The following is a 27,035-nucleotide window of genomic DNA, read 5'->3' as shown; positions in this document are numbered from 1 at the left end:
ATTTGTCTGGGTATCAGTCTGCCTGAGGGAGGTGGTGAATGATTGTCTGCATCACTTTTTCCTGTTTTCTTTCTCACTTCTTCCCCTTATCCTTCACTTATTAAACAATATTTTTTATCTTGGCTCCCAAGCAGAAAGCTTTTACTACTCTTTTTCCCTTCTCCTATCCCACTCTGGGTGCAAGGGAAGTGAGCAAGTAGCATTATAGTGCTTGACTGCCCACTGGCATTAACCCACAACACATAACCAAGTTATCTAAATGAAGACCATAGAATAAGGCAGCATGTATCTCCTTCTGCAGTTAGATGAGTATTCAACCAGCAATTCCATTTTGTTAAACTGTACAAATCCTGCCATGGGGCTCAACAGTTGTCAGTAAGACTAACTTTAACAGTCCAAAAATGTGCACAAAATAATGATTTTTTTATTGTTACTAGTGGGAAAACAAACAAACAAGAAAACAGTGAAGATCAAGAAAAAAGTGAACATTAGAAGACCACAAAAAGTTCACATTTTCAAGTACTGATTATATGTATTTGAAAATAGATATAGAATGTGTGTTATCTGGTGTCATTTAATTTCCCTCTAATTTTCACATGAGTCTAGACTGCAAATACATAACATAGGAATTATAAAAGTTTTCACCTGTATATTGAAAATAGTTCTTACTGCATTTTGAAATACTCATCCATTACATTAAATATGACAAGGTTTTATAAATGGGAAAACAAGACAGTAAATATTAGTAGTATTTTTCAGTAACAGTATACCTTAATGGAATGGAAAGGGGTATCAGCTATGTGACCTTTGGCAAATAATATCATCTTGTTCTCAGGTTTTTACATCAATAAAACAAAGATCCAAACTCAATACAATTTCAGTTTTAAAAATTCCAGTGAATTTTTAAAAATTCCTATGAATTAAACAGTCCACAGATTTAAAAATGTTATATAGTATATGCCAAATACATATTTTAAAATAATAATAAAACCCAATTACAATTCTGTTTTTCCTTTCTAACCATAAACATCATTGTGCTAGTTTGTACTTACCTTGGTATGTCAGCTTAAATCCTTGCCTGTTTTCTGAGTGATCGCTGTAAAAATGGACAAGTGTTTCATGAGTAGTACTTAGCAAGGGTGATGGGAGTTCAATTCCACTAAACTGGCCAATCACAGAACTGGTGTGGTAAGGCCCGTTCTGAATTTCAAGAAAATCATGATTTGCTTCAGTAGAGAAATTCAGAAACTGAATGTGTGCACCTGCAGCATTGAGAAAGAAAGAAAAATTAGAGTTTTATAATTCATGTTGCTTAATATTACAGCATGCAAATAATAAAAAAATCATAATAATTGTTATAGGAACTATGTTTGTATTCTAGTCACTATTAAAGTGGGATGCTTAAGTTACAGAAATAGCTGCAAAGTATTACAAGAGTTACCAGTTTTTTGGTTACCAATAAATATCATAACCACACCTTAAGTGACCAATGAAAGGAAGTCAGATAGTCAGAACCAGGGATTTGTCAGATTCCTAAACGAGTCAACAGAAACACTCTGGGAGGGGCACATCACAAATCCTACTGTGTCATGGTATGGTCAGGACTCTGCCACAAGAGAATCCCTTGTAACTGGGCCAGGTCTCTCATAGAGGCTCAGGATCAGCTCAGCACCCAGGAAGGTTACTAAGACAGTGTCCTTTCAGAGGCAGAAGTTTACATACCCAGTTTCAACTGTCTACTCTACCCTTGTTTTCCTGACCCAAGTCACCTATATTTGTCTTCTTTTCATGGACAGTATATATTTAAAGCCATTCACCCTCTATGTAGCCCTATAAGATGCACTGAACTACAGACTGGCAACAAGTATTTTGGAGAGTTTACCACAAACCCTCCATGGGAGTCAGGTGGTTGACCCAGACCTTTCCACATTCCAGAAATGCTGAACAATCAGAAGTATAAGCATAATCTCATGGTAAGAGCTGTTTTGAAGTACTGGCACTACTTCATATGGATTAAAGCTTCTCAAACTATGTGTATGGGTGATATTAAAAAAGGAATGGGGGATGAACCTATTATGGTTTGGAAGCCAAATGGCCCTAAGTAACTTGCAACTGCACTGCTTGGGCCTAACCTTGCCCTTGTAGACCCTGAAAAACCAGCTGTAAGGGAATAAAACAGAATTACTGAATGAACCAACAAACCAGCATGAAATATTTAATGCCTAAAGTCGTCTTGACAGTCTTACTTAGCAGTAGAGACATATTCACTCCAGGAGAGAACCTTATAGATTAATCACCAGGGTAATTCACTCAGTCTTGTTTATAGCTCATTTCTTTGCCTCTGTGGTTTGAGACTGAATCAATTGTATAAAAAAGTATTATTTTCTTTTTCAGGAAAAACTAAATAAGCTACCAAATAAACTTTTTTTATTTTTATGCAACACTTGTAAGAATATGGGATATTTAGCTCTAGGACTTTGTCTGACTTATGCAGAGTGGGACATATCAAAAAGTATTTCAGCTGCTGAATAAGAAAACTTAATATAATATTTGCAATAGAGATGTACACGCAGAATGTATCAAAGTCTTTATGTCAGCCATCTCTTGTTAGTCTGACTTGAGTGAAGTCCCAATTTTAAGGACTTTAAACAAAAGATCATTAATTAATTTCGAAGCTACATTGTTTGTTTCATCTGATATATCTTCATGTCAGATGTTTGTTTCATTTGCTTTGAAATCAGTTTCCAAGACACAAAAAGTTAATAACAAGGTGCTTTGACAAAGATATATTTTTAAATTGCCAACCATTTTCAAATCAAAAGATAGTGAGTAATTATGTAAGGGGCTCACAGTACATTCACTGGATAAAATCTACTGCATACCAGAAATCAGAATACTCATATATATTTAAATCTGATGATAACAAATAATTGATCTTCCAATGTAAGTTTACTTACCATATCCAATAGGCAATAAAATTTTCCATGTACAATCTAAGTTACTAGGGTAATTTCCAGGAAAACCTGGGCTTAGGATCACGCCACCCATGTTTGTCAGTGTTCCACCACACTTAGCTATTAAAAATAAAAAGAAAGTCACTCTATCTTTTAAAAAGATTACTTCTTAATATTTGGCATATGCTTAATTTAAAAAATGGATTTTTCATTTTATCCCCATGACCCCCAAAGAGTGAAATTTATCACAGTCAAAACATTCCTCATGAAGGAGAAACAACAACAAAAAAATTTGATTTAAAACAAAATGTTTACTTAATGCCAGCTGTTCACTGTAATTTAACTACAACTGTATGGTTGCACACATAGACTGGATAACCCATTTTCTCAGCTTGACAATTATGGTTAAAAACGTCTGGTGTTATGTTGGGATATTCCTTACAATCAGAACAACAAATTTGGAATTAAACTGACTTACGATATTGATCCATGATGTAGAAGCAGATATATTAGTCAATATAGCTAAAACCACACTTGAATTTAAAAACAAGCAAACAAAAAACCCCCAACACAGTTTTTTGCTTTAATTCAGGAAGAGGATAGACTAACTGCATAACAGAATTATTCTTCGCTTTCTATCAGTATGCTTCGGTTCAGCAAATTCATGTGTTTGGAAATTGAAAACCCAGTTGCATTTTTTCGGATGACATAAAACCAAGGTAGAAATATTTGAAGCAACTTGCAAACAAGTGGTTGATTTACACCTCTGCTAGGGTAGTAATAAGAAGGAAGAGTAACTTCAAGAAACCAAATTAAAATATTGTAATTTATAATTATAATTTAAGGAATCATTACTTTAAAGCCTGTGAGCCTTCATGCCAGGTATTACATTGATACATGATCTGATAACACAACCGTGATGCTGTGACACTGTTGCAATAACTGTACTGAAAAATTAAAATAATCTACTTGTTCGATGACACCAAAAAAATTGAATCAAAATAGGAAGAACTCCTCTAAAAAGCTGAGAAATCAGTCTCAAACTTCTTAAATATCTCTAATTTCATTCAATGCTAAATATCTTGTTTAGTGAAAAGAATAGAAGAAAAGAAATCAACATTTTAAGGGTTGGAGGGAGGAGAAGGGGGGACAATGTTTTAAGGGTTTGTTAGTATTAGGGGTATTTTAGCTTGCAGGATAGCACAATTTCATAACTCAATGAGCACACTGTTTGCAAATAGGAACTATAATACAAGGTGAAACAGAAGATTACCACAAAAGCAAAACAAGCAACAAACCTGCCCAAACCCCAAAACACACCATCACGAATAAATTCTTCATGTCTAAAATTGATTTGAAGGACTTGCACTGCTTTCATATTAATCAGAAGTGACTACTTCTGCAGAAGCTGACAATATAAAATAATATATAGGCTCAACTTGACAAGGAATCTTTAAAACCATTTCACATTAATATTGCTCTATATCATCCCAATCTTTAAAATTCCTCTTAGATATGAAGCTCATAGGAACGGCTTTTTGCTGACTGATTATTAAAATTAAAATCATTCACTGAAGAATGTATTTCAAAGCTGAAGTGACAGAATATTATGATGGACTTGTGCTGCTCACCCCTCAATTCCTACTTTTCTTGAAATAAGCATGCCAGAAGACAGCAGAGTCTTGACTCTTGTACACTTTGTCTAACCAAGAAAGAATACTGCAGAAGATTATTTTCTACACAGGGAAAGCTCAGATTTGTTTGGGTAAGGTGTTAATGTGCTTAAAAAAATTCTTTTTAGCTATGCTTTTTAACTCAGCATGATTTAACAGCTTCCTCAGATGAAAAGAGACAGCCTTTTCTGGCTCCCTAAAACTCCTTTTCATTACACCACCCCTGAAGGCTTAGCTTCAGAGCTCCTCTCCACTGCCACCTTCTTTGGGAAATCTCTTAGGTGCCCAGCATGACCTACCTCGTTCCTGAGAAGGTTCTCCAAGCAGAGCATGCTGCAAAGGAATGTGTTAATTTCCTCTCCTTTATGAAGAAGATCCAGCCTGATTCAAAGCAGAGTATTGAGGACAAGCTAAACAATGGGTTTCCTCCTTTGCCCACTCCCATGATATTTTTCAAATGGCATATGCACTATATATAAAGAAAAAATTATCTCTTTTTTTTCCTGTATTTCATAGATACAAATGGAAACTCAAAAATGTTTTGAACGAAGCAGAATTAAGTTGAGGAACAACAGGCATGACAAAGGCAGGAGTTTCTTCTGACTGATGGTCAGAACAGTGAAAACAAATAAGGATCCATACCAATGCAGAGAGGAGATGGATAGTTCCAGCGTCGAACTGTTCCTGGCATACAAGAAATATGGGAACGGCCCTGTTCGGAAAGGGCAAAATATTAGATTACAGATACTCATTATGGGACTTTCCTGAAAGGCAGAGCTACAGAGGACCTCCTGGATAATCTAATCAGTGTCTTTTCTTATATCAGCCAACTGCATTACAATTACTTGAATGAATTTCTGAAACACTATTTTCAAATACTTCAGTTTTTATATTCTTATTTTTCTAATGGATAAATGTTCTAAAACACCCTTCTTCTGCTAACTTGAAAACCCCTTCACATTTTTGACTAAATATAAGTATGGTTATAAGAAAAAAGCAGCTAACTATATGCATTAATTTGGTCAAATTAGTTCACTCCCTATTTCAATTCTAGTGTATTCCATCCACACTGGAAGCACAGGCATTGATTTTTAGGTTGCAGTCTGGAATGAATCAACTGTTGCTCTGAGTAAGCAGTACAGACACAGAGAGGAATTTATTCCACATCTACTTGCTGTAGATGGTATGGATGTGGACTGTGTCAAGACAGTCATCAAAAAATAACCAGCAGACCTTGACCTCTCACATGGCCTCTCATCATGACCCACTGTGTACGTGCAAAATCTTGGCATTCAGATGTACAAGAACAAGTGCCTCTTTATTTAGCTGTCATGTTTAATTTACTCTGCATATTTTTAAGAAAAATCCCAAGAACCAAGCAGAAGCATGTGGCAGCTGGAAGTGAAATACACCATGGCTGTAACCTGCAAAGTCTAATCCTACATATTTCAGGCTGGCTGCCTAGGACCAACTGCAAACTGATCCCAGCTTGGTTTGCTCTGGTAACAGTTCAGACTGAAAACTTAACACTAGCACAAACAAAAGTCTTTTTTTTTTGTCAATTTGAACTTAGTTATGCATTCTGCTGTTGGAATGCGAAAACTGAATAAACTGGCAGGAGTGAAAGCAACTGATTCTAAGATTGAGACATGAGAATTGTGAACAAGGTTTGGTTCCTGTTTTAATCATTTGGATATATAAACTTGTACAAGTCACTTAACATCACTTTTTTATTTTTATCAAGTGTATTAAGAGCCTATTAAGAAAAAGTCTCTTAAGTCTATTAAGAGTACTTAGAAAGGTAGCACATCTTGTCAATATAATATGAAAACTTATTTAAATATAATTTGTCCATAGCAATCATATTCACATTATTTAAAAAAAAAAAGGCAAAGAATGAATAAATTACAATAAAGAAAAATTCATTTGATAAAATTACTACCACATTAATTGGAATTTCTACACATGTTACATTGAATAAAGTTCATATAGAATTGTACAGAATAAAACTAGTTTAATTAATCATTTAGTTGAGTATATTTAGGCAATCAGCTTCTGAAAACCAAACTGAAGTATATCCAGAAAACTACTTGAAAGGAAAAAAAAGATTCGTTTTCACTAAAATGATGAGAAATTAAATTAGTCTTTTTCTTATAAAAACACTACAAATTGATAACAACTGAATAAAAAGCTTTTTCCTAAAAGCAGCCTTTTTAAAGGAAAAAATGTGCATGCACTTAGTGTCATCTTAGTTACTTGCAAAATTGATTAGCTTTGAATAATTTACTTAATGCAATATCCGCTGTTTGATTTTATTCCCTCTTTCTAGTCTTCTATGATTGCATTGTTTTATTTTACTCTTTCTTTCTAGTCTTCTGTAATTGCATGTCTCTGATGTGAGTCGAGGGGGAAGCCGTAATTTAACTACCACAGTAAGGCAAATCGTAAAATGGTCTATAAAAGATCTTTTGAAAAATAAAATTAAATGATTCCTCTGGCTTGAAGCCTCTTTTCAACAAGAGCACACTCTGATTTCAGTCTTTTAAAGTTTCCTCCTGTGGGGAGACACTTAATCCTACAGCTAGCAATTACCTTTCTTATGTATCTCCAGGTAGTAGTTTGAGCTCTATGACTTTTCTGGTAAGTCTCAATTATAAACTAATCCTCACCTGATTGTTATTGCTAGCTGTGAATATGTTCTCTAAAGACTGAGGATAAATTCACTGCCAGAGTGGAAAAAAAAAATATCCTGCAAAGTTGTGCTGATCTATATTTTTGAATAGCAAACATACTGTGCCCCATAGAACCTTATTTTCATTATTACTTATTTTTAATTTGGAACCATTTTTATTTGTCCTGTCTAAGCAACATAAATGTGTATGCTCTTTCTTACAGCAGAGTCCATACAGCACAGAAATTCTCATTAATATTTTGAAAAGATTCAAACTCTTTTCTGTTGAATTTAAATATTGAAACTCTTTTGTTTTACACTTTAGATAAGCTCATGAAACTAGTTTTTATATATGTCAGATTCCATATTAGTATTTTTTATCTCTCTCTATATATAGATAAAATATTCCATGTTAGTATTAAGTTTTTATATGTATGGAAATAGAAGTAAAAATACAGTTAAGGGACAATATGCTGTGGCATTTTAATAAAGTATTTAATGATAGAATCTCTGTAAGTATAAAAACAAAAGTAAAGTTACTCATATTAAAGGGCTACAGATAAGAACTGCATACAGACAAAAGCAATATCATGGTTTTGTGATAGTGATATACACAGTGTATTGAAATTTAGCTTTATCACAGATGAGGGTTTTTTTACGTGCAGATCTCCTCCTCATATGATTGCTTTATACTAATACTGTATTTATGAACTCATATTTCTGATTATTTTCTAAGTAAGAATAGATCCAAAACATCAAGTCAGGGCTGAGAATGTGTACTTTCAAAATGTTTCCTTTACTTATTCCAACCACTTATGAAGGATTCATAGTCTACTGTTGTCATTCCACCTCAATAATTTATCCGTACTATTTTAAGTACAGACATAAGATTTGAGAAAGCTGTATCTTGAGAGTTTATCTACTTCTAATCCATATAATTAAAAAGGCAATAATACCTTTTCTCATATGCAAAATTCAAACGTTTTCTAGTTGAAAAAAATGTAGGGATAGAAGAGTGTGCAATATGATGGGTAATAGAAGTCACCCCACTAAATCTAAGCAGTTTCAAGTTAGATACTTGTGTTATCCTTTTGTTATCCTAGTGAGTGAAGAAGAATGATACTTTAAGAGTAAGGTTCCTGTCCTAACACAAAATCTTAGTTTGAATTAGGCCATGGAGGTGTATGGCTGTTTATCTCCAGGGTCACAATGAAAACCTAAAAGAGGGATTACTCTTTATTTATTCCAAAACCTGTGTAACCATTGCTGTGTAACCAAGTTCATTGCAGGTTGACTTCCAGATAGATTCTGCACTGAAATAGACTGTCCTGAGTCCAGGAATAATGCTAAATTTAGCTCAATGCATACAAAAAAAGCACTATAAGGATATATAAGACACATCTGCACTAGTGGAACTGTTTGGGTTTGTTTTCTAGCCTTGAGGGCAAATGCACAGTTTTGTATATCTATCTCCTTTACCTTTTCCTTCTGAATTCTCCTCTAAAATAGTGTCACAGTGCAAACTGCCTGTAAGGAAAAATCTCTGGGTTGTGGTAATTACTGAGCTGTGATATATCCATAGAATCTGTCATTTCATCATATACTTAGTTCAATACTACTTTGAAATAGAAAACTGTTTATGGTCTAATGAAAGTCTTTAAATGGAAGTCAGAATCTATTTGGGAGCCAAGCTTTAATGATAGATAGTCCTTCTGAAGGAACTGTATCGTAAAAATGTTATCAAATTTCACATTTTCTTACTGATATGCTACCTACAAAGGATACTGTAAGGGAAAAATGAAATAGAGAAAATAAAGTTAAAAACTTTAAAATTTAAATGTTTCATACTTATAGGTATTTTCAGAATTATATTAATTTTTATTTTGCTGGAAAGAAAAAAGCTTAACTAGTTTACATATGAACCATCATCTGGCTTTTAAGCAACCTTCAAACCATTAAATAAATGGTGAAGGGTAGAGTAGGCTGTATTGTGCTCAAGTCTTAAATCTTTTCTAATAAGTACGATACTTGTATAACAGAATCTTTTTTGCTATGGATCTGGAATGCTTCTGTTTTAAAGATGTAAAGACCAAGGATTAGTTGAAATATTTGACCCTTTGTCATACATGACTGAAAAGGTAAGTATGTTTCTGATTACCTAGAGACACTTTTCATGTGCAGATGTTTCCACAGCCAGCTAAGACACGAAGTCTGAATCCTGTCAGAATTTTAGAAGAATGGTAAGGAATACTGAGAAGTAAGAAAAATCCTATATATGCCAAGGGAACACTGAATTGGCCGTCCTTCGATAGGGAACTTTATCCTTGTCTGGAGAAGAAGTTGTGATACTTTGCTTTCTCTGATACAGATTTTACATTGGATTGAGTGGGACCTATTACCAACCAAAAGATTCTGAACTCAGGTGTTTTCAGTGTATCATACTAGTGGTGGAACATAAGTAAATGAATTAGACAAACTAATGAGGGAAGAGAAAAGTTTTCGGTCTTAGACATTTACAAACAGCAGCTCAGTCACATCTACCATGGGAAACCAGTGTGTAAATAGAAAACATCCTCAATCAGTAAAGTAATTTAAAATACTTTTTTACCTTGAAGGATTTTTAAGAGTAGATTTAGCATGAATAAAATTTGCTTTAGAAATTTTACAGTTCCTGAACAAAATACGAAATCTCAGGATGCATTTCTACCACCATGATTACAATTTCACCTAGAGAAATCACTGCCAAAAAAGGAAAATCACAGTAATACACAGCATAGTACTATAATAATTTCCTAGAGGAAACATTTTAACCCTGTTATTTCCAGACCCATTTTGATGGTTTACTCCTCAATGGTACGTTGATCTAAGACAAGATTTGTCAGTCCAGATTTATTGAAGGCCAGAAAGCTACACGTTTGGAGCTTTATAGTGTGGAAGCACTCACATAGGCTCTTCTTAAATCACCTCTAAGTACACACTACAGATTTTTCATTAGAATAGGTTTTGGGTGGATCTTATCACGGTTTGGGGTTTCTGGATCACCTCAGACCAGCAGGGGTTCACAGCTGAGCTGCAGTTTCTCCCATTGTGCCTGGTGGTGTATCGGCCGAGCTCAGGGGTCAAATCACACAGAGACACCAGCTGTGCGTGCTAAGGCTGATCTAACTTTATTTTACAAAATGGAAGGTTTTTATAGGCAGATAAGGAAGGTTCTGGAAAAAGGGAGTAGGTATACATAAACTTGGACAGGGCATTGGATAGGATTTAAGATTGATATACTTAATAGAGGAATACATGCATCTTTAGATAACTATTGAGTTCTTAACTGGGAAAACTAACTGCCTCTAACTGGACTTTGGTCAATCAGAGAAACCTGCTCTCCCCCACAAGAGAGAGCTCACAATCTAACAAACAGTCTGTCTGTCTGATGCTGTCTGGCCTATGTTGCCAGAAGTCATTTCTTTCCACCTTCTAAACTACTCGTCCTCATCCAGGTTACCCCCAAGAGGATCTGTTGCCATTTTATTGCAATAATTCCACAGTGTATAATTCAAAGAAAGAAAGAAAGAAAGAAATACCTGTAATGTGTATCCTGGCTCACACTGAAATGACAAAACATCGTTCACCATATATCTATCTCCTGATTTGATCCCATTGCTAGGAATTACTGGTTCTGGACAGGCAGCAAGGCCTACAGCTGAGAAAAGTAAACACAAAGATTGTAAGAACATAGATAAGCGTACACCAATTTGGTTTTTTTTAAGATAACATTAATTAAAAATTCATTTCAACACTAAATTGAAATTTTTTATTAAAACATAAATTTTCAGAACTGTTCTGCGGAATACAAGTGGTATGACTGAAGCACAGAGATTATATACTGTGACTGTATCAATTACATGTTGCTACATGGTTTTATTATCTCTAAGCCAGTATTACAGTTCTAGTTTGTTGAACAGCCTGGAGTTTTTTTGTTAAGTTTTTTTAATCCTTTCTTATCCTTGTGAAGGAATTGGAGAAAGAAAGAGGGAATACACTTTATGCATATTCTCTCTTTTCAGCAAAAAAGGAGCAGAATTTCTTGGTGGCTACTTATGTTTAGACAACTTCATTGATATAAAGAAGTTCAGAAATTAACCCAAAACTAAATATTTTCATAAATTTGGACAGTCTGTTCTTATTTATTTTTAAGGCAGGTGTTAGCAAATAGAAGATTAGTTTCACAAAGATGATCCATGATTACTAATTTCTCAAATGTGTTCTCCTAAATTTTGCACCATGAAGTACAAGATTCTGCTTTTTGTCAAGTGCATATAACTTTTTTTTTCCCCTTGGGTGCCTAGCTAGAGTAGTTTGTTAGTCAGTACTACTGAAAAACAAATATAAACTCTGCTATCTAAGCTAAAATATTTCAAATGAACAAGACAGTTGAGAAGCTGTGGACTAGATTAAATAATTACGTGATTTTAAGATTTTCTTTGAAAACAGAAAGACCAGAAGAATTAGTTCATAAATTCATGGTCTGAAAACATAATCTCATTCCACTTTTAATGTTAAAAACTTTTTTTTGAAGTAAAAAATTATTTTAAAATGTATAATCTAAATTTTGAAATTGTTTATTAATTACAGAAACTTACTATTGAAACATAAATAAGTAGCTGGGATTTTTTATTAAAATATCATGTGTGGAAGCCAGAACAGAATGGAAATTACTTCCACAATGTGTGAGAGGAGATTTTTAGAATTTATTAGAATAAAATTCTATAAAAATCAAACTAACATGTTACTTGTCTGAATGTGATGCTGTGAATCCTTCAATATATTTCTGTGAAAAAAAAAACCTGACTACAACTCTCACTGTCTTCCTATGAAATCTAACCTTTCTGGTGACAGTAAATGCAGCTGGACAGTGTTTAGTACAGAAACTACAGATATTTGACTTTACTCTGATATCTAACATCTTAAGTCTTATTTTTCCAGATGGCTCAGCATGAAATAATACGTGATATTATTCACTGGGACCCTGGTCTTCCTAGAAAAGTACAGTTTTCTTACAGATGTTGCTCACACAACAGGGTTTTAACTTTATGACCTAAACCTCTATGTATTTACTTTTCATCACTCAAATATAAATGCCTTATGAATATTAAATGCACATATTAGATTTTTGTGTTTCATACTTCCCACAATTCTAGCTCTTACAGCTCAAAGTTTAGTTGAAATAAATAATTTTTTCCTAACAAAGGACATGGAAGTTTGCAGTAGTTTTATATTTTTACCAGAAATTTTGATTGTTGCACCAGTTTTTACTTTTCTGGAAATAAGTTCTATAGTCCTGTATGTTCTTTCTGTGTCCAGTGCCCTTTAGTCTTATTATATTTCACTTTTATCAGGAATTAAGATAATGGCAAACCATTCTAATTCTGAGTGAGAGTGTAGTCTTCATAAAAATGATGCAAGAGTTCTTAAACTGAAAATTTTCAAATTAGCACATAAAGAATTATTTTGTAGTTGCAAGCAATGGGATCTCCCTGAAGTAGTTCTTTTGTGTACTGGAATGCATTATTTAGGAAAATATCTAAACATATTTTAAAGATTTTCAGCAATTTCTATCATGGAATTTACAAATTTTGGTGTTCTACCAGTATAATGAGCTTTCAAATACTGTAATGGTGACTTCATGTGGGCACCAGGAACTTCATGTGCGTCACTATGAGGGACTGTAATGTTCCAAATAATGACAAAGATGTTGTTATTAACTTCAATGATTTTGGTTTTGTTGCAAGTTTACCAATATCATTCTTTTGGCCAACAACTCTGTATTCCACAACACCACAAATGTATCCATGTCTGAACACAGACTGTTGTTTGCTAATTTGAGAATCCAGGGTTCAGACTCATCTTAAGTGAATCAGCCCTTATTTCTGCATTTCCTCAGCCATCTCATTCTTGAATAGAAAAACTATTTATTAAATAAATATTTATAATATAATATAATAATAAATAATATATATAATATATAATATATTATATAATATAATATAATATATAATATAATATAATAATAAATAATATATAATAATATAATAATAAATATAATATAATATAATAATAAATATTTATAATATAATATAATAATATTAATTAAAGCTATTTATTAAATAAATAAGCACCTAATCAAGATATGGTGACTAAATTGCTTATAGATAGCTATGTACTTGCTGAATTATGTCAACGAAAATTTGAAGTTCACTTCCTGTCAAGAAATCTGCATTTTGGTTGAACTCAACATTCCTGTGAGTTGAGAGCAACAGGGCTGAAGTCTTAGATCTGTATGAATAAACTTATTTTTACATATTCTTCTGAATTAAAAAATGTTATAACAGTGACTGCATAGAGCACTAATAATGTGTTTGTAATATAGCTCTTTCTACCATTTGTTAAATAGCATACAGAATTTAAATAGACTATGATCAAAAGAAAATCTTCAAAGTAATTTTCTGTGTAACTGTTAGATATGGTATTATACTACGTAATTATCTTTAACAGATTCTAATACTTAGGTAAAACTCATTCTGGTAGATGTTTATACTTTCTATAATATTTTATATATACTACTTCTTTGGTCTGATGATGCAAATTATAGAATATTCTACCAGAATGTCACAAAACATTGCTTGAAAACCACTCATAATTGACTCTATTTGATATACTTGACATTAAAAAGCAATATTACCTCCCCAAAAGAAAAGAGAAAGTTGAAAGCAGAATGAAACACTATTCTGAATCCTCAAATCTCTGTTATTCTAATCATTACATAATACTAGCACTAGTTAGAATTGGTCCAAAAATAAAAAAGTGATCAAGAGAAAGCAAACAAATTCTGGTATCTGGGGATGAACTAGAGAACCTAAATATTCAGAGACTCTGAAATACATTATTATACTAGGTTGTATGTGAACAGTCAGTAATAAAGGGAAAACATGTTAAATGTCAAGTCCAAGCAATCAAAAAGGGATAAGGATTGCTTCAATGCATGCTCTTCAGAGCTCAGCTTCTGCTATGCAGTACAAAAGAGAACACATCAATGTCAAGAATGATAACCTTCTCCCTGACCTTCTTCTACTTACTGCTTGCTAAATGCTTTCTTGGCTCTGCTGTGGCATAAGACAAATATGTCTTACTTACATAATTATATACATGCCTGCAATTACCTCAGATTCTGTCCAGACATCACTGCCATTGCTGGCAGAAAGAAAATCCTTGCTGGCATATCTGACAATGTGAATGGCCATTAGTGTCCATTTCTGAAAGCTGCAAGCTGGACAACACATGAATTTCTTGACAGCTGGACCAAAAGTCATCAGGCTTTCTTTTTTGAATTCCACCCACTCCCATGCAGCTAAGGGAAACATATTAATCTTTATTATATTCCAAACATCAAGCTGGAGTGAATTGTTCTTTCCATTTTGATGATGGTGTATATCAAAATCCAAGCTGTCCCTTTCAAAACTTCATGCTTCAGACACCAGCCTAGAAAATGCCTTTATCTCAATGAGTTACTGGAGAGAGGTCAGATTCTTGTCAACAGCTAGTAAGTTGTATAGATATACTGACAGGATCAGGACCTGTTAAATTAAAAATGGCATGTTTATGGTTTACACCTGCTTTAACACAGGAAAAAAAAAAAAGATTGCTGCACTGAAGAGCCACAATAAAGACTGAATTGCATGAAAGATCTTAATCTGGACCTGCAAAATACAATATGCTGCTTGGAAGAATGCATTTTCTTCTCTGCTAGCCTGATTTTTATCTTTGAATTTATTAAAGATCTTCATGATAAAGAAGTTCTGCAAAAGACAGTCATCTTCTCTAGTCCCCTTAGCAGTGAATCCTTTTATTTCAGCTGCTGAGAACCTTTAATACTTGAAAAGATGCAATAGAGTGGTTTCAGAAAAGGAAACAATGATTAAAAGCAAGCTTATGTTCTCATACGTATTCCTTCATCTCGGTATAGCAGTAAGCTAAGAGCTTGTAAAATGGATGCTGCTGACTCGTGCCATACATCCTAATACAAGGCAATAAGGCTAGATGACACTTTTAAAATATTGATTGTATCAAATAGGATTTTTACTGAAATATTTTAATTCTAATTGCTACATTTGGTCATATATATACTTAGATATTTGTGTCCTAAACCTTCATGTCAATATTCATCATATTCAGTCATATTCAGTTCTTTCTAAAACAAACCTGACTTCAACTGAGAAGTTCAAGCAGCATACTGAGCAAACACTCATCATTTCCAGACTATTTTTTTAATTCTTTGTATATTAAGTAAAATATTTAAACTAATACTGAATTAATAAATGAGATTTTAAGACCAAGCTTGAAACATCAATAGCCATTGAATTAAACAGGTACATTTCTAAATGATCATTTGGATAACTGATTCCTTTGTTCATTAAGATTAAAAGGAATTCATCAAATATCTGGAATATTTATTCTTCCTACTGTTGTACTTACTAGAAATGCAACAAAGCACATATTGATTGGACTTGCTCCTTGTTGTGAAAATAATGTTATTTATTTTACCACATGCATACAAAGGATTAGTTAAATGATTAATTACTGTCTTTCCTACAGATATCTGCTGCATATTTTACTGCTTTGTTTACCACAGGTTGCTGTAACTAGATTAAAACCTACAACCCTTCTGAAATAACAAGAAACACCACCACACAATGACTCTCAACAATACTTAAAATTATGTTATGACTGGAATGATTTTTTTCTAATGCACTGACCAAGTGTTTCTTTTAAATTGAGTAAGTTTGTGCATCTGACTTTAAAACCAAACCAAACCAAATAAAAGACTAAAACAAACAACAAAGAAACCAGATGGGAGGGGGGGTGGAATCTAAGTCATCAGTTTGACTGTAGCATACAAATTAAGCCCCCTCAACTTGGACAACCAACTCATACCTACACTGATGTCTGTCACAAAATCATCCTAAAGCAAATGACAAAATTAAATTATTTGCTATAAGACTTGTGTGTTTTTGAAGGTTACAAAGGAAAGCTATGCACTGCTTAGTTTAGACATGCACTTAGGTTTGCAGGAGCAGACTGCCCAGACCCTTTCTATCAAAATAAAGACATACATAAAAAGAACCTGCAAATGGATAGGGCAAAAGAAAGAAGACATATTGCTTAAAGGAAAAAAAGTGTTTCAAGAAATAAAAGAGCACTTTTTCAAATACTTAAAATATCTTAAGATATTTACAATTAAAATAACCTGTCATCAAAGGCTAAAGCTTTTATAAAGTATTTATGAGTTACTTCAAACGAGTGCTAAGTTACTTCAAAACAGTAATATACAGTGTGAAATATATGTGATCCAATGACATCAAACTAAATATATTGTACTGAAATAAAACTGTTTTCCCTAACATGGTGATCTAAAACCAAGCATGCTTATAACATTTGCATTTGTGAAAATATCTTTTTAAGTAGAAAATCTCATCCATTTATTCTAAAATATTAAGGTGATATGCAATTTTTAGAGAAATAATTTTTATTGTGGAGAAATAATTTAATAGTGACTTAAGGACACTCTCTGCTGTTGCTCCTTGATCCTTAGAATTTCTTCTGGGATGAATGTTCCTAAGTGATTCTCCTTTTCCAATGCCATTATAAAGACTTTTATCATATAAGCACATCAGGAGTGCAGGATTCTGAAATGGTTAGTTTAGAGCAGTTTCATCTACTACTCTAATTTGTGATGTATGCAAAAGGTAAGGCTGGATGAAACACTCTTAGGCTCAACTTTTCTCTTCTATCCCTGCTGTATCCTGCTGATGCAGGATTTGAAGTTCAAATTTGGACTTGATGAGCTCGACAGCTTCTTACTGAGAATTGATATTTTTCTAGTAATATCTATAATTAGAAAAACTAAGTATCTCTACTGTAATTCCTAAAAGTCTTCTCAGTAGAGAAGAAATTGTATCATAGAATCGTAGAATATCCTGACTTGGAAGGGACTGATCAGGATCATCAAATCCAACTCCTGACACTGCACAGGACATCCCAGGAGTCACACCATGTGACTGAGAGCACTGTCCAAATGCCTCATGAACTCAGATGGGCTTGGTGCTGTGACCACTTTCCTGGGGAACCTGTTCCAGTGGTCATCCAGCCTCTGGGTCAAACAGCTTTTCCTGATATTTAATCTAAACCTCCCCCTACTCAACTTCATGCCCTTTTCCCAGGTCCTGTTTACAAGAGCGAAGAGAACTGTACCTGCCCTCCTCTCCCCCTCACAAGGAAGTTGTAAGTGCAATGAGGTCTCCCCTCTCCGTCTCCTCCAGGCTGAACAGACCAAATGACCTCCACTGTTCCTCATACGACTTCCCCTCCAGACCCTTCACCATCCTCATGGCCCTCCTTTGAATGCTCTCTAATAGCTTAATGTTCTTTTTATATTGTGATACCTAAAGCTGCATACATATTGTGTGATCCTATGACTCTCCTTTTCCTTTGATTTTATCAAAAGTATCTGATGTTCAAACATAGCATTTCATGTTGAATATTTTTTCCTGGATAGCTGATATTTTTGTGGGTTTTTTTAGTAAGACTACCTCTCAGCAACAGGACATTTTGTTCCAAATTTTAGCTTGACTTCTGAACCAAGGGTATTTATTTTTTCAGATGGTGCTTCCAAATGATCACAGGCTTTAGAATTCATAATCAAACAGTAGCAATGTCTGCATCTTGTTACACAGAAAAGGTACTTCCTTCTTTGCTTTTTTCCTTGATCTAATAAGTTGTCTGCTCAACATAAAACATCAAATTGTTCCTGTGGGGAGTTGGTCAGTTTCTGTACTCAGACACATAGAGATACACTGTACTCCTGCTAGACCTGCAGAGACCATCTAGACATGGAAGAAAGGAAATTATTCTTTCCTGCTAGACTATCAACAGAATAGTTAACTAAGCTCTGAATGCTGAACCAGTGTTCAGTACCTTGACCTGTACTGAGCTGCACTTCTAAAAAAACCTGGCCTTGAAATATTGGCACCACTGAAGTCAATAGATGCTTTAGGAGAGCACAGTTGTGGTACTGGCAAGTAGGAGACGAACAAAAGTATAAACCTAAGTGATTTTACTTGTTAACAGAACAGGGTTTTTTTCAGGAGTTACAGTGATAATAAAACATAAAAATATAATTTTAAAATGGTCATTATATGACTTCTTAGAATAAATTTGTACTTCTTTACAATTCATACTTTCCTTACGGTTAAGAAGAAAGATTGGAGGAGGAAAACAAAAAGACCAGCTGGGGAGGAGGGGTCTCCAGACAAAAAAAAAAAAAAAAAAGAGAAGTTGTCAAAATAATAGATTCTAAAAAAAATTCCTACATAATTAATATTCATATTTTCATTCAGCATCACCATTAGAATGATTGTATTGGAAAAATCCTACAAGATATTTGCATATAAATGCTTGAAATATACAGGAAACTAAATGAAAACATAAGGCTATCTTGTGACTACAGTTTGTTTAAAATATTTATTATGAGATGAAAAAACAATATTTTGAAATTCTGTGCAGCTTTATCTTTTATTTACAATTTTTAATCTTAATACTAAATAGAGTTTACTAAAAAACATCCAACTTATGTGTACTTCTTTAAAATATTAATAACAACATTACTATTTTTAGACATTAATAGTGGACACTGCGTAATAGAAAAAACTAACTCAATTTTCAAGAAAATTTTTGAATGGCCTTTGAAAGAAAAGAGACCACACTCATATTCAAAAATTACAGAGAATTTATTTTCTGACCTTCATCAAAACCCTCACCAGAATGTCATCATCATATTACTTTTTAAATACTAGAACTATTCTTAGCAGTACTTATTTCCCATTAAAAGCAATACTATGCAAGCACATATACTGAATTTACTGTTATTCTATAGTATTTTAAATTTTGGAGAGATGCAATAATACAAACATACATGTTTGCATTAAATATGATTATGTGAGGTAATTCACTGTTTATAGCTCTAAACCTCTGTATTTTAGAACCGAGTTGCTCAAAAACATATAAACAGTTGCTATATAGCAGAATTTTCAATTAAAATTTTTATATTTTACTGCTCATACTACCAGTGATTTACCAAGATAACTGTAATCTCTTCTTGTAGCTCTGGGATTAAAATGTTGGGCATTGCAATTACAGCAATTTGTTGAGAGAAAATAATTTGAAGAAAAAGAACAGCAAGGCATAAATATATGCATGAATATATGGAAAATAAATATGTTATTTTTTCTGGTTTTTATCTATTTCCAAGGAGGGAAATTAACTCTTACTTTTTTTGTTTTTGTCACCTAAATGTCAGAACTAAGCTGAAATATGTTGAAGAAACCTCACATCAATATTAAAACCCACATTTTTAAAAATGTTCTGATTTGCCAGGTTCATTTGTTACATGTTGCTAGATTGTGAAAGCTGCTTTTCAGTAATTTCAAATGCCACTTCATTTAAAATTTCAGTTTAATAGATATCACTTACACCAGGCTTGGTAGTTAAGAAAGGAAAAACAAAAAGCAAGCAAGCATAAAGAATAATATGAATATATGGTTTTCCCTAAGAAAGTTTCAAAGAACAAGGAGTCTTACTTTTGTATTCCAGATGAAAACCAGCTGCTGCCACACTAATGTCAGAGTGAAAATGTAAATAAAGTTGATTGGAGGTGCTATTCAACAATGCTGGCACAGTTGTACCTGGAAAAATAAAAGTTACGGAATAACTGTAGCACGCTGATATATTAAAGTCTTATATTGAAAAGACATAACCAGGACTGAATCAGACAGGCTTATTTTCTTTTTATTATGTGCATGGAAATCTCAAATATTCTGCTATGTTCTGCCTTGTTTTCTCCTGAAGCAGCAAGAAAATTTTGATTACAAGTCATAATAATAAGAGGTTCTGTAAGTACAATCAAACAAGATCCCATCATGTTTGGAGGAAACTTTGTTGACTTGGACAGAAAAAAAAGAGGTGTAAACAGGAAAAAAAAATCACATAAGTAAAGGAGTGGATTATGAGAACAAGCTCAACTTCCATTTGCCTTGTTCCCCACATGTGTATAAAACCTGCACTACAGAACAAAACAGTGCAGATTTTTTTCTCTATGTCCAATCCACACATTTTCCCCACAATATTTCAAGCATTTATGCTAATTCAGAGAATGTGACAGGAAATGAAGAAGCAGGTACAACACATTAAAAAATAAAAAAGACATACTAGCTTTTTCTAAGTTAAATATCTATAATGAAACTGTGCCATTAACTTTAGTGTGTGCTACACAACAAGCTTATCACTAACCCTGGTTACATTCTTTGCCAATGGAACTGCTAAGTCTGACACAACGTTGTATTTATTACTGAGTGATACCCATGCAATTCATATTCTACAGTCTAAAGCTGGAAGATCTACTGAGGCTAAAATTACATCATTTCCTCTGATTACCCTCAAAGACAGTATCAAGTAGCTAATGATCTTCACTGGTGAATGCATAAGAAATATTTTCATTTCCTGTGGGGCATTTTCTGTTTCTATGGTAACTGTGAACAGCCTAGCTACAAGCTTGAAACTTGGGCTTAAAAAGAAATGCTGGAAAGAATTATCTTTCTAAGTCTGTAATCTAAATTAGAAAATGGTAAATACTTTTAAATCTAAAACTATATTAAGTAAAATTTTGATATAAATTGTGAGGAGCTAAAAGATGACAAGTTGGCCTTTAAGGAAGGTCTTACTGTCTGACATGGAAAGTCAAAAGTATCAAAATTTAGACAGCACAGAGCACTCACATCACACAATACTTATCCTGGAGTACAGAAAACAGTCCTTCCTGGAAGGAGGGCTTTTCACAGTATCTGCTAAGGAGACTTCCCTGTCCGACCACCCAGGCAGGCTGGTCACACTCCCACCACTAGAGATTTTCACTGTAGGGACTGAAGCCCCTTTGCAGTAGGTGGCTGTAGTGAGCTGGCAGGTTCCCTCTTGACTCCCTGCACACCCTGCTCTCATGCAGTCAGGCCAGGTTTCCTCACAAGTTCGATCCCAGGTTTCCCACAGTAGAGTCTCGGATGGCTTGTTCCACAAACCAATTTATTCACAGTGCAGTGAATAAATTGCTGGTGCCTTCAAGGACAGACCTGAACAAAAGAATTCCCTGGGCTTTTATACCCTCACAGTCTACCTGTGTATGAAAGTCTCAGCTCTTCCTGCAGCATCCCCATCTCCTGTCGTGTCTCTGAGTGTCCAGGCTCCTGTTTGGGCTACAGCTTCCTGGGCTTTTTATTGTGCAAAGGGTCAGCAGATCATAGCCCCCTGCCTCGGGCTCTGCAACACAGAGCTCAACCTGCAGCTCACACTGCAGTTGCTCACCCAGCTACCTGCACTGAATATATTCCTCAATAGTATCCATATAGAATTTGAAATATATTTAGGGATGTTTAAGGCATCCTGTAAGAATAAAGATGTTATGTCATAGTTTATACTCTTTACTGAACAAAACTGATCTCCTGGCAGTTTTGTTCCTCTGCAGGATCTACTAACATTTAAGACCAGTCTTTTACTTCTTTAAAGGTAATATTCAATAAGATGAGAAGTTATATCCTAAATGTACTGCGGGAAATAAATGAGGCTAGTATTTAATTCTCATAATTTTCACATTCAATGGCATCATTTAGGGTGGATTCCTGTCAAAAATAGAACCCTCAGGGATTGGTCCCCACACTGCTTCAACATCTTCAGAAATTATTTGGGTGATGAGTTTTGAAAGCACCCTCAACAACTTTGCTGATGACACAAAACTGAGTAATGAGGCTGACTTGTCAGCCATCTTATACAGAGACTGGGACAGATTGAAAGAGTAGCAAGAACAGTATGGACTTAACAAAGACAAGTGTAAAGTCTTGCATGGGTGTCAGAATAACCAAAAGAGCCCGGTACAGGCTGGGATTAATGTTTCTGTGGAGCAACTGAAAGGGAGATGAGGGTCCTAGTGGACAAGCTGAACGTGAGTCAGCAGTGCACTGCTGCAGCAGGGAAGGCAAATAGGTTGCTGAGCTGCATCCAGAGAGACATTACTAGCAGAGATAAAGATGTGATTATAGCACTCTACTCAGCACTCTTCAGGCCTTGTGTGGAGTATAATGTCCTGTTCCAGTTCCCTCAATGTAAGAGAGACAAGGAAAGACCGGAGAGGTTCCAAAGGATGACTACAAAGATGATCAAAGGTCTAGAGAACCTCCCCTATGAGGAAGGTCTCTTCTCCCTGAGAAAGAGGAGGCTCAGAGGGACTTCATCACAGTGTTGCAGTAATTAAAGGACAGCTACAAAAAGCGCAGAAGCTCTCATTTGGCTGGGAGCCGCAAGGAGAAGACAAGGAGCAAGAGCTCCAAGTTGCATTAAGAGAGGTTTCATCTCAACATTAGAAAGAACTTTTTTACAGTGGGAGCAATCATGAACTGGGACAACCTCCCTAGGGACATGGTAGAGTCCCCATCACCAGAGGTTTTCAAGATGTGACTGGATAGAGTGCTGGACAATCTCATTTAGGTTCACTTTCTCACAAAAGGTTGAACTAGGTGATCTTGTGTGGACCTTTCCAGCCTAGATTGTTCCATGATTTTATAACTCTATGATCTAACTGAAATTCTATTGTTCACTTGCAAAAATATGCTTTTTCTGGGATTGGATATATGAAGTATGGAAGATTTGATTCAGTGTGGTAACTAGATGTAGTGTCTACAGTGTCCTAGTTGTTTTGGACTTCCTTTATTATCAATATAGAGAAATGATACTTAAAGGGCAGGAGCAGATATCACTGATGATAGCTTGAGTGAAGATATCTCCATGGTAAATATCTAATGCTCATATAGATGCATATCTTGTTAGGATAATGGAGTATGACAGCCTTCTCAAGCTTTGAATGCAAGTCTGCAATCTGGAAAATAGGGAAATCTCCTAGGAGGCAGTAAGTACATCTTTGCCTCCCTAAAGGCTTAAAAGGGAATGAGGATGAGTTTTTTACCTAAACATTTCATTATGGTATTATTGTAGAAGATTATGCCCCTTTCAAGTATCAGCAATGGCAACCAAGAGCAATGTATTTCATTCTCACACTTTACCACCCATGAGAAGGCTGAGGGTGGGGGACAGCTGAACCCAACTGACCAAAGTGATATTCTATACCATGTGTTCATCAATAAAAGCTGGGAGACCAAAGAGGAAGAGGAGTATGTTGGTAGTTACGGCATTCTGTTCCCATTATATGTGAAGGAGGAACCCTGCAGTCCTGGGGGTGGCTGGACACTTACCTGCCTCCACATAGGAAATGGTAAACTAATTCCTTTTGCTTTGCTTACACATGCAGCTTTTACTGTACCTCTTATATCTTAACCCATGAGTTATCCTACTTTTAGCCTTCCCATTCTCTCCCTCATTTCACTGTTGGAAGTGAGCAAGAAATTTAGTAGGGTTGAGCTGCCTACTAAGGTTAACCCACAATGCATTTCAATATGTAAATTTTGGGATTAAATTTCAAATTAATTAATTCAATAGCCAAATAAATTATATGGGGCTAATTTTTCAGTTCATTTTCCATTTTCTTACTAATCCAATATACATCTAGATTTTTAAAGTTCGTGTAATCATAAGAGAAGCAAAATCCACAAAATGCTTTAGCTACACCAGAATCAGATCCATGATCACAAGTCTGGGTTATTATTCATGATTTAATCCTTTTCTCTTGTTTTGATTTATAGAACATACTCTTTCTATAAAAATAGGCTCATATAAAAGGAGTAAAAGTATGTGTGCTTGATGTACCTTTTAAACAACTCATTTTTGTTATGTTCCAGTTGTATTAATTTTGTATGTTCTGTGGGGCCTGGTAGTTTGAATGAATATTGAATGTTTCAAGTTTTTCCTGAATAAGGATAAATTAAGTCAAAGCTATTGAAGGAAACTCTTTGAATGTCAGTACCAATTTATATCACTATATCTACTCTACAGGAGGGGTAGGTAAAATAAAGAATTTTTTTTGAAAGTATTATCAACTAAATCCCACCAATCAAAGTTAAAAAAATTAGTATCATATTTTCTTCTGAAAATCTCTTTGAATTTGCATATTGACATGTTTACAGCACCTGAAGTCTCCTACCAAAAATGACAATATTTCATAATGATATCACAAATTATGTAATACATACTCCTTGTCTATATGTGTGAGCAACAAAGACATGTTCTCTCACACATCTATATATAAAACCATATTTTTAAATCATGGCATATCCTCACCTGAAAAGCTCCCAAGACGTGGTGCTGTCATATCTCCACCATCATATATTTCAAGGGAGTCCCAGTTATGTTCAGTGGCAAAGCTGATGACCTGAATCTGTAAAACACAACCAAGGAACTGCTTAGGCCAACTAGCCATATGCATTTTTAAATGTTTTAGAAACAACAAAATAAAAAGAAAATATATCCCAAAGAAAATAAAAATAGGAGATCTGAACAATGACACCTCAGTGAAAAAAGTGTAAATAAAACATTAACATTCCCATTTTACACTGTGTTAATTCTTAGAAAATATGGCACTAGGTAAATAAGAAGGATTTTGCATGTATGTTGCATCATTTTAAACAGTTATTCAAGATGTAAAAGAGAAGATAGTCAAGATAGTTGCAGGTCTCTTGAGAGCCTCAGCAATACCCTAGCAGATAGACAGGGTTGGCATTTCCATAACAGACTAAAGGATCAGGACTTGTTTTCAAAACACTACGCAGTTGTCATAGTTCGTATTTTTAGCAAAGAATTTTTCTTTCCTTTCCTCCTGCCTGTGTGTGTGTGCTCTGTGATGGGCCATTTTAGTTGAACAAAAGAATCACCCGGAGCCCTTAACGATGGAGATTTGTCTCCTTGACAACGAAGGGGGGAGTTGGCTGGTGTGTGACTGGAAGGGGGTGGAGGCTGGGGGGGGAGGAGACTCTCTCTCTCTCTCTCTGCCGGGGTGAGGGGCTGCTGCGGGCTGCAGACACTGCCGGGCTCCTTTGTTTTTTTCCCTGTCGGAGGGGAGTTTCTGGCTGCTGCTCTTGGCTCACCTCTGGCTAACTGCAAGCCCTGCCTAGCGGACCCTAATCAGCTGAAGTTTGTGAGTTTTCTTCCATTGGGAGAACTTTCTGTTTTATTGCTGTTGTTCCCCCCTTCCCCTCCCCGGTGGTGGCCAAGGATCCAACAGCGCCACCTGGTGACGGGCACTGGACATTACAAGTTCTACTCCTTCAGTGATCCAACAGCGCCACCTGGTGACTATAATAGGACACTACAAGTTTTTTACACCTTCAGTGACCCAACAGCGCCACCTGGTGAATGGTACGGGACATTACAAATTTTGCATCTCCAGTGACCCGACGGCGCCCCCTGCTGACTGTGGTTGGAACAGCACCAAAGGGTGCAAGAAATTGAACTATTTTCTTTTTACCGGTTTATTGGTTTTGTTCTTAAAGGGGATTATTGGTGGGTATAGGAGTATTACTTAGTTATTTTACTTGGGTTTTTTTTTTCGTGTTCCTGTTAATACACACATACCTTTTAATAAAGGGCTGTTATTTTCCCTTTTCCATAATTTGTTTTTCCTTCAATCGGAGCCTCTTAATTTTGGATTTATAATTGTTTGGAAAGAGAAGTTTGGGTCTTTTCCTCCTAATTCATCCTCAGCAAAAGACCCTTGTCTCATTTAAACTGGGACAGCAGTTAAAACAGAAAACTCCTTGTCAATCATTTCTGATTCACAGCATCATGGAAAATAAAGTAACATAAAATAAGGCTAACCAAAGAAAAATAATTAGAAAATGGGACCACAAATATATCAAGTACCCACCCAGAATTATCTGATTAGTATTTTATGAAATTTCTAGAGAAATAAACAAAGTACTTAATATTCCATGCTTGACAGAATACAGACTTGCCTGAATACCTGATCCCTCAGTCACTATGATTTTCCACACACAATTCAAGCTGTTACCATAAGGTTCAGGGTAACCTGGTGAAAGAATAGTACCTCTGCGCTCAGTAAAATTCCCACTGCATGGCACTGAAAGAAAGTATTATCACAAATTATTACACAACTTAAACCACTACAGATAACAGAAGAATAGTAATAATGTTACTAAAATCATTATAATAATTAGCTTTTGTAGCAAAAACACGTAGACATGAAGTAATCATCTGAACTTAGGAAGCTCATTATCTAAAATATATGAATGATATCAAGCATCGGATACAACCTGCATGAATAAAGAATTCAGAAATTAACTTCATTTTGAATATGTGAAGTCCAGAACAGCCCAGCATCACAGCCTAATCATATCTTACCTGAGAGTAACAACAAACTGTAAAGACATAACATTAAACACAATCATGATTGACAGAAATTTTCTAACTTACCCACAGCCTAAGACAGTTCCAGTATTGGATCTAGCTGGGAAAGCAGTGTAGTACATAAAATATTTTTACTGATATACATGGGCTTCTTTAACGTTCAAGAAAACAGAACAAAACTAAACAAACAAAAAAACCCACCAGAATACAGAGAAAATAGGACACCTACATTTATTTTTAGAACACTCTAATTAGTTATAGATTAAATTCCCATTA

General features: G+C 34.8%; 1 protein-coding gene across 3 annotated transcripts in view; it reads right to left on the bottom strand.

Annotated features, from left to right (window-relative positions):
• CSMD1 (CUB and Sushi multiple domains 1) overlaps window positions 1-27,035 on the bottom strand; it is a 1,108,336-nt gene that overhangs the window by 136,908 nt on the left and 944,393 nt on the right. For all 3 annotated transcript variants that reach the window (XR_007628921.1, XM_050315426.1, XM_050315427.1), the window contains exons 35-41: window positions 26,348-26,472; window positions 24,678-24,774; window positions 19,985-20,089; window positions 10,877-10,995; window positions 5,270-5,339; window positions 2,958-3,074; window positions 1,053-1,262 (exon numbers count right to left, since the gene is read on the bottom strand). Coding sequence is in view for 2 of the 3 variants with exons in the window: in XM_050315426.1 (XP_050171383.1) it covers window positions 1,053-1,262; window positions 2,958-3,074; window positions 5,270-5,339; window positions 10,877-10,995; window positions 19,985-20,089; window positions 24,678-24,774; window positions 26,348-26,472 (843 nt within the window). In the remaining variant the exon portion in view is untranslated. The remainder of the gene's footprint in view (window positions 1-1,052; window positions 1,263-2,957; window positions 3,075-5,269; window positions 5,340-10,876; window positions 10,996-19,984; window positions 20,090-24,677; window positions 24,775-26,347; window positions 26,473-27,035) is intronic.

Source organism: Myiozetetes cayanensis, unplaced genomic scaffold, assembly GCF_022539395.1.
Source record: "Myiozetetes cayanensis isolate MyiCay16 unplaced genomic scaffold, myiCay2020 scf2-11, whole genome shotgun sequence".
NCBI lineage: Eukaryota > Metazoa > Chordata > Aves > Passeriformes > Tyrannidae > Myiozetetes > Myiozetetes cayanensis.
Note: the sequence above shows the minus strand (reverse complement) of the source record. Positions and strands in the feature narration are given on the sequence as shown.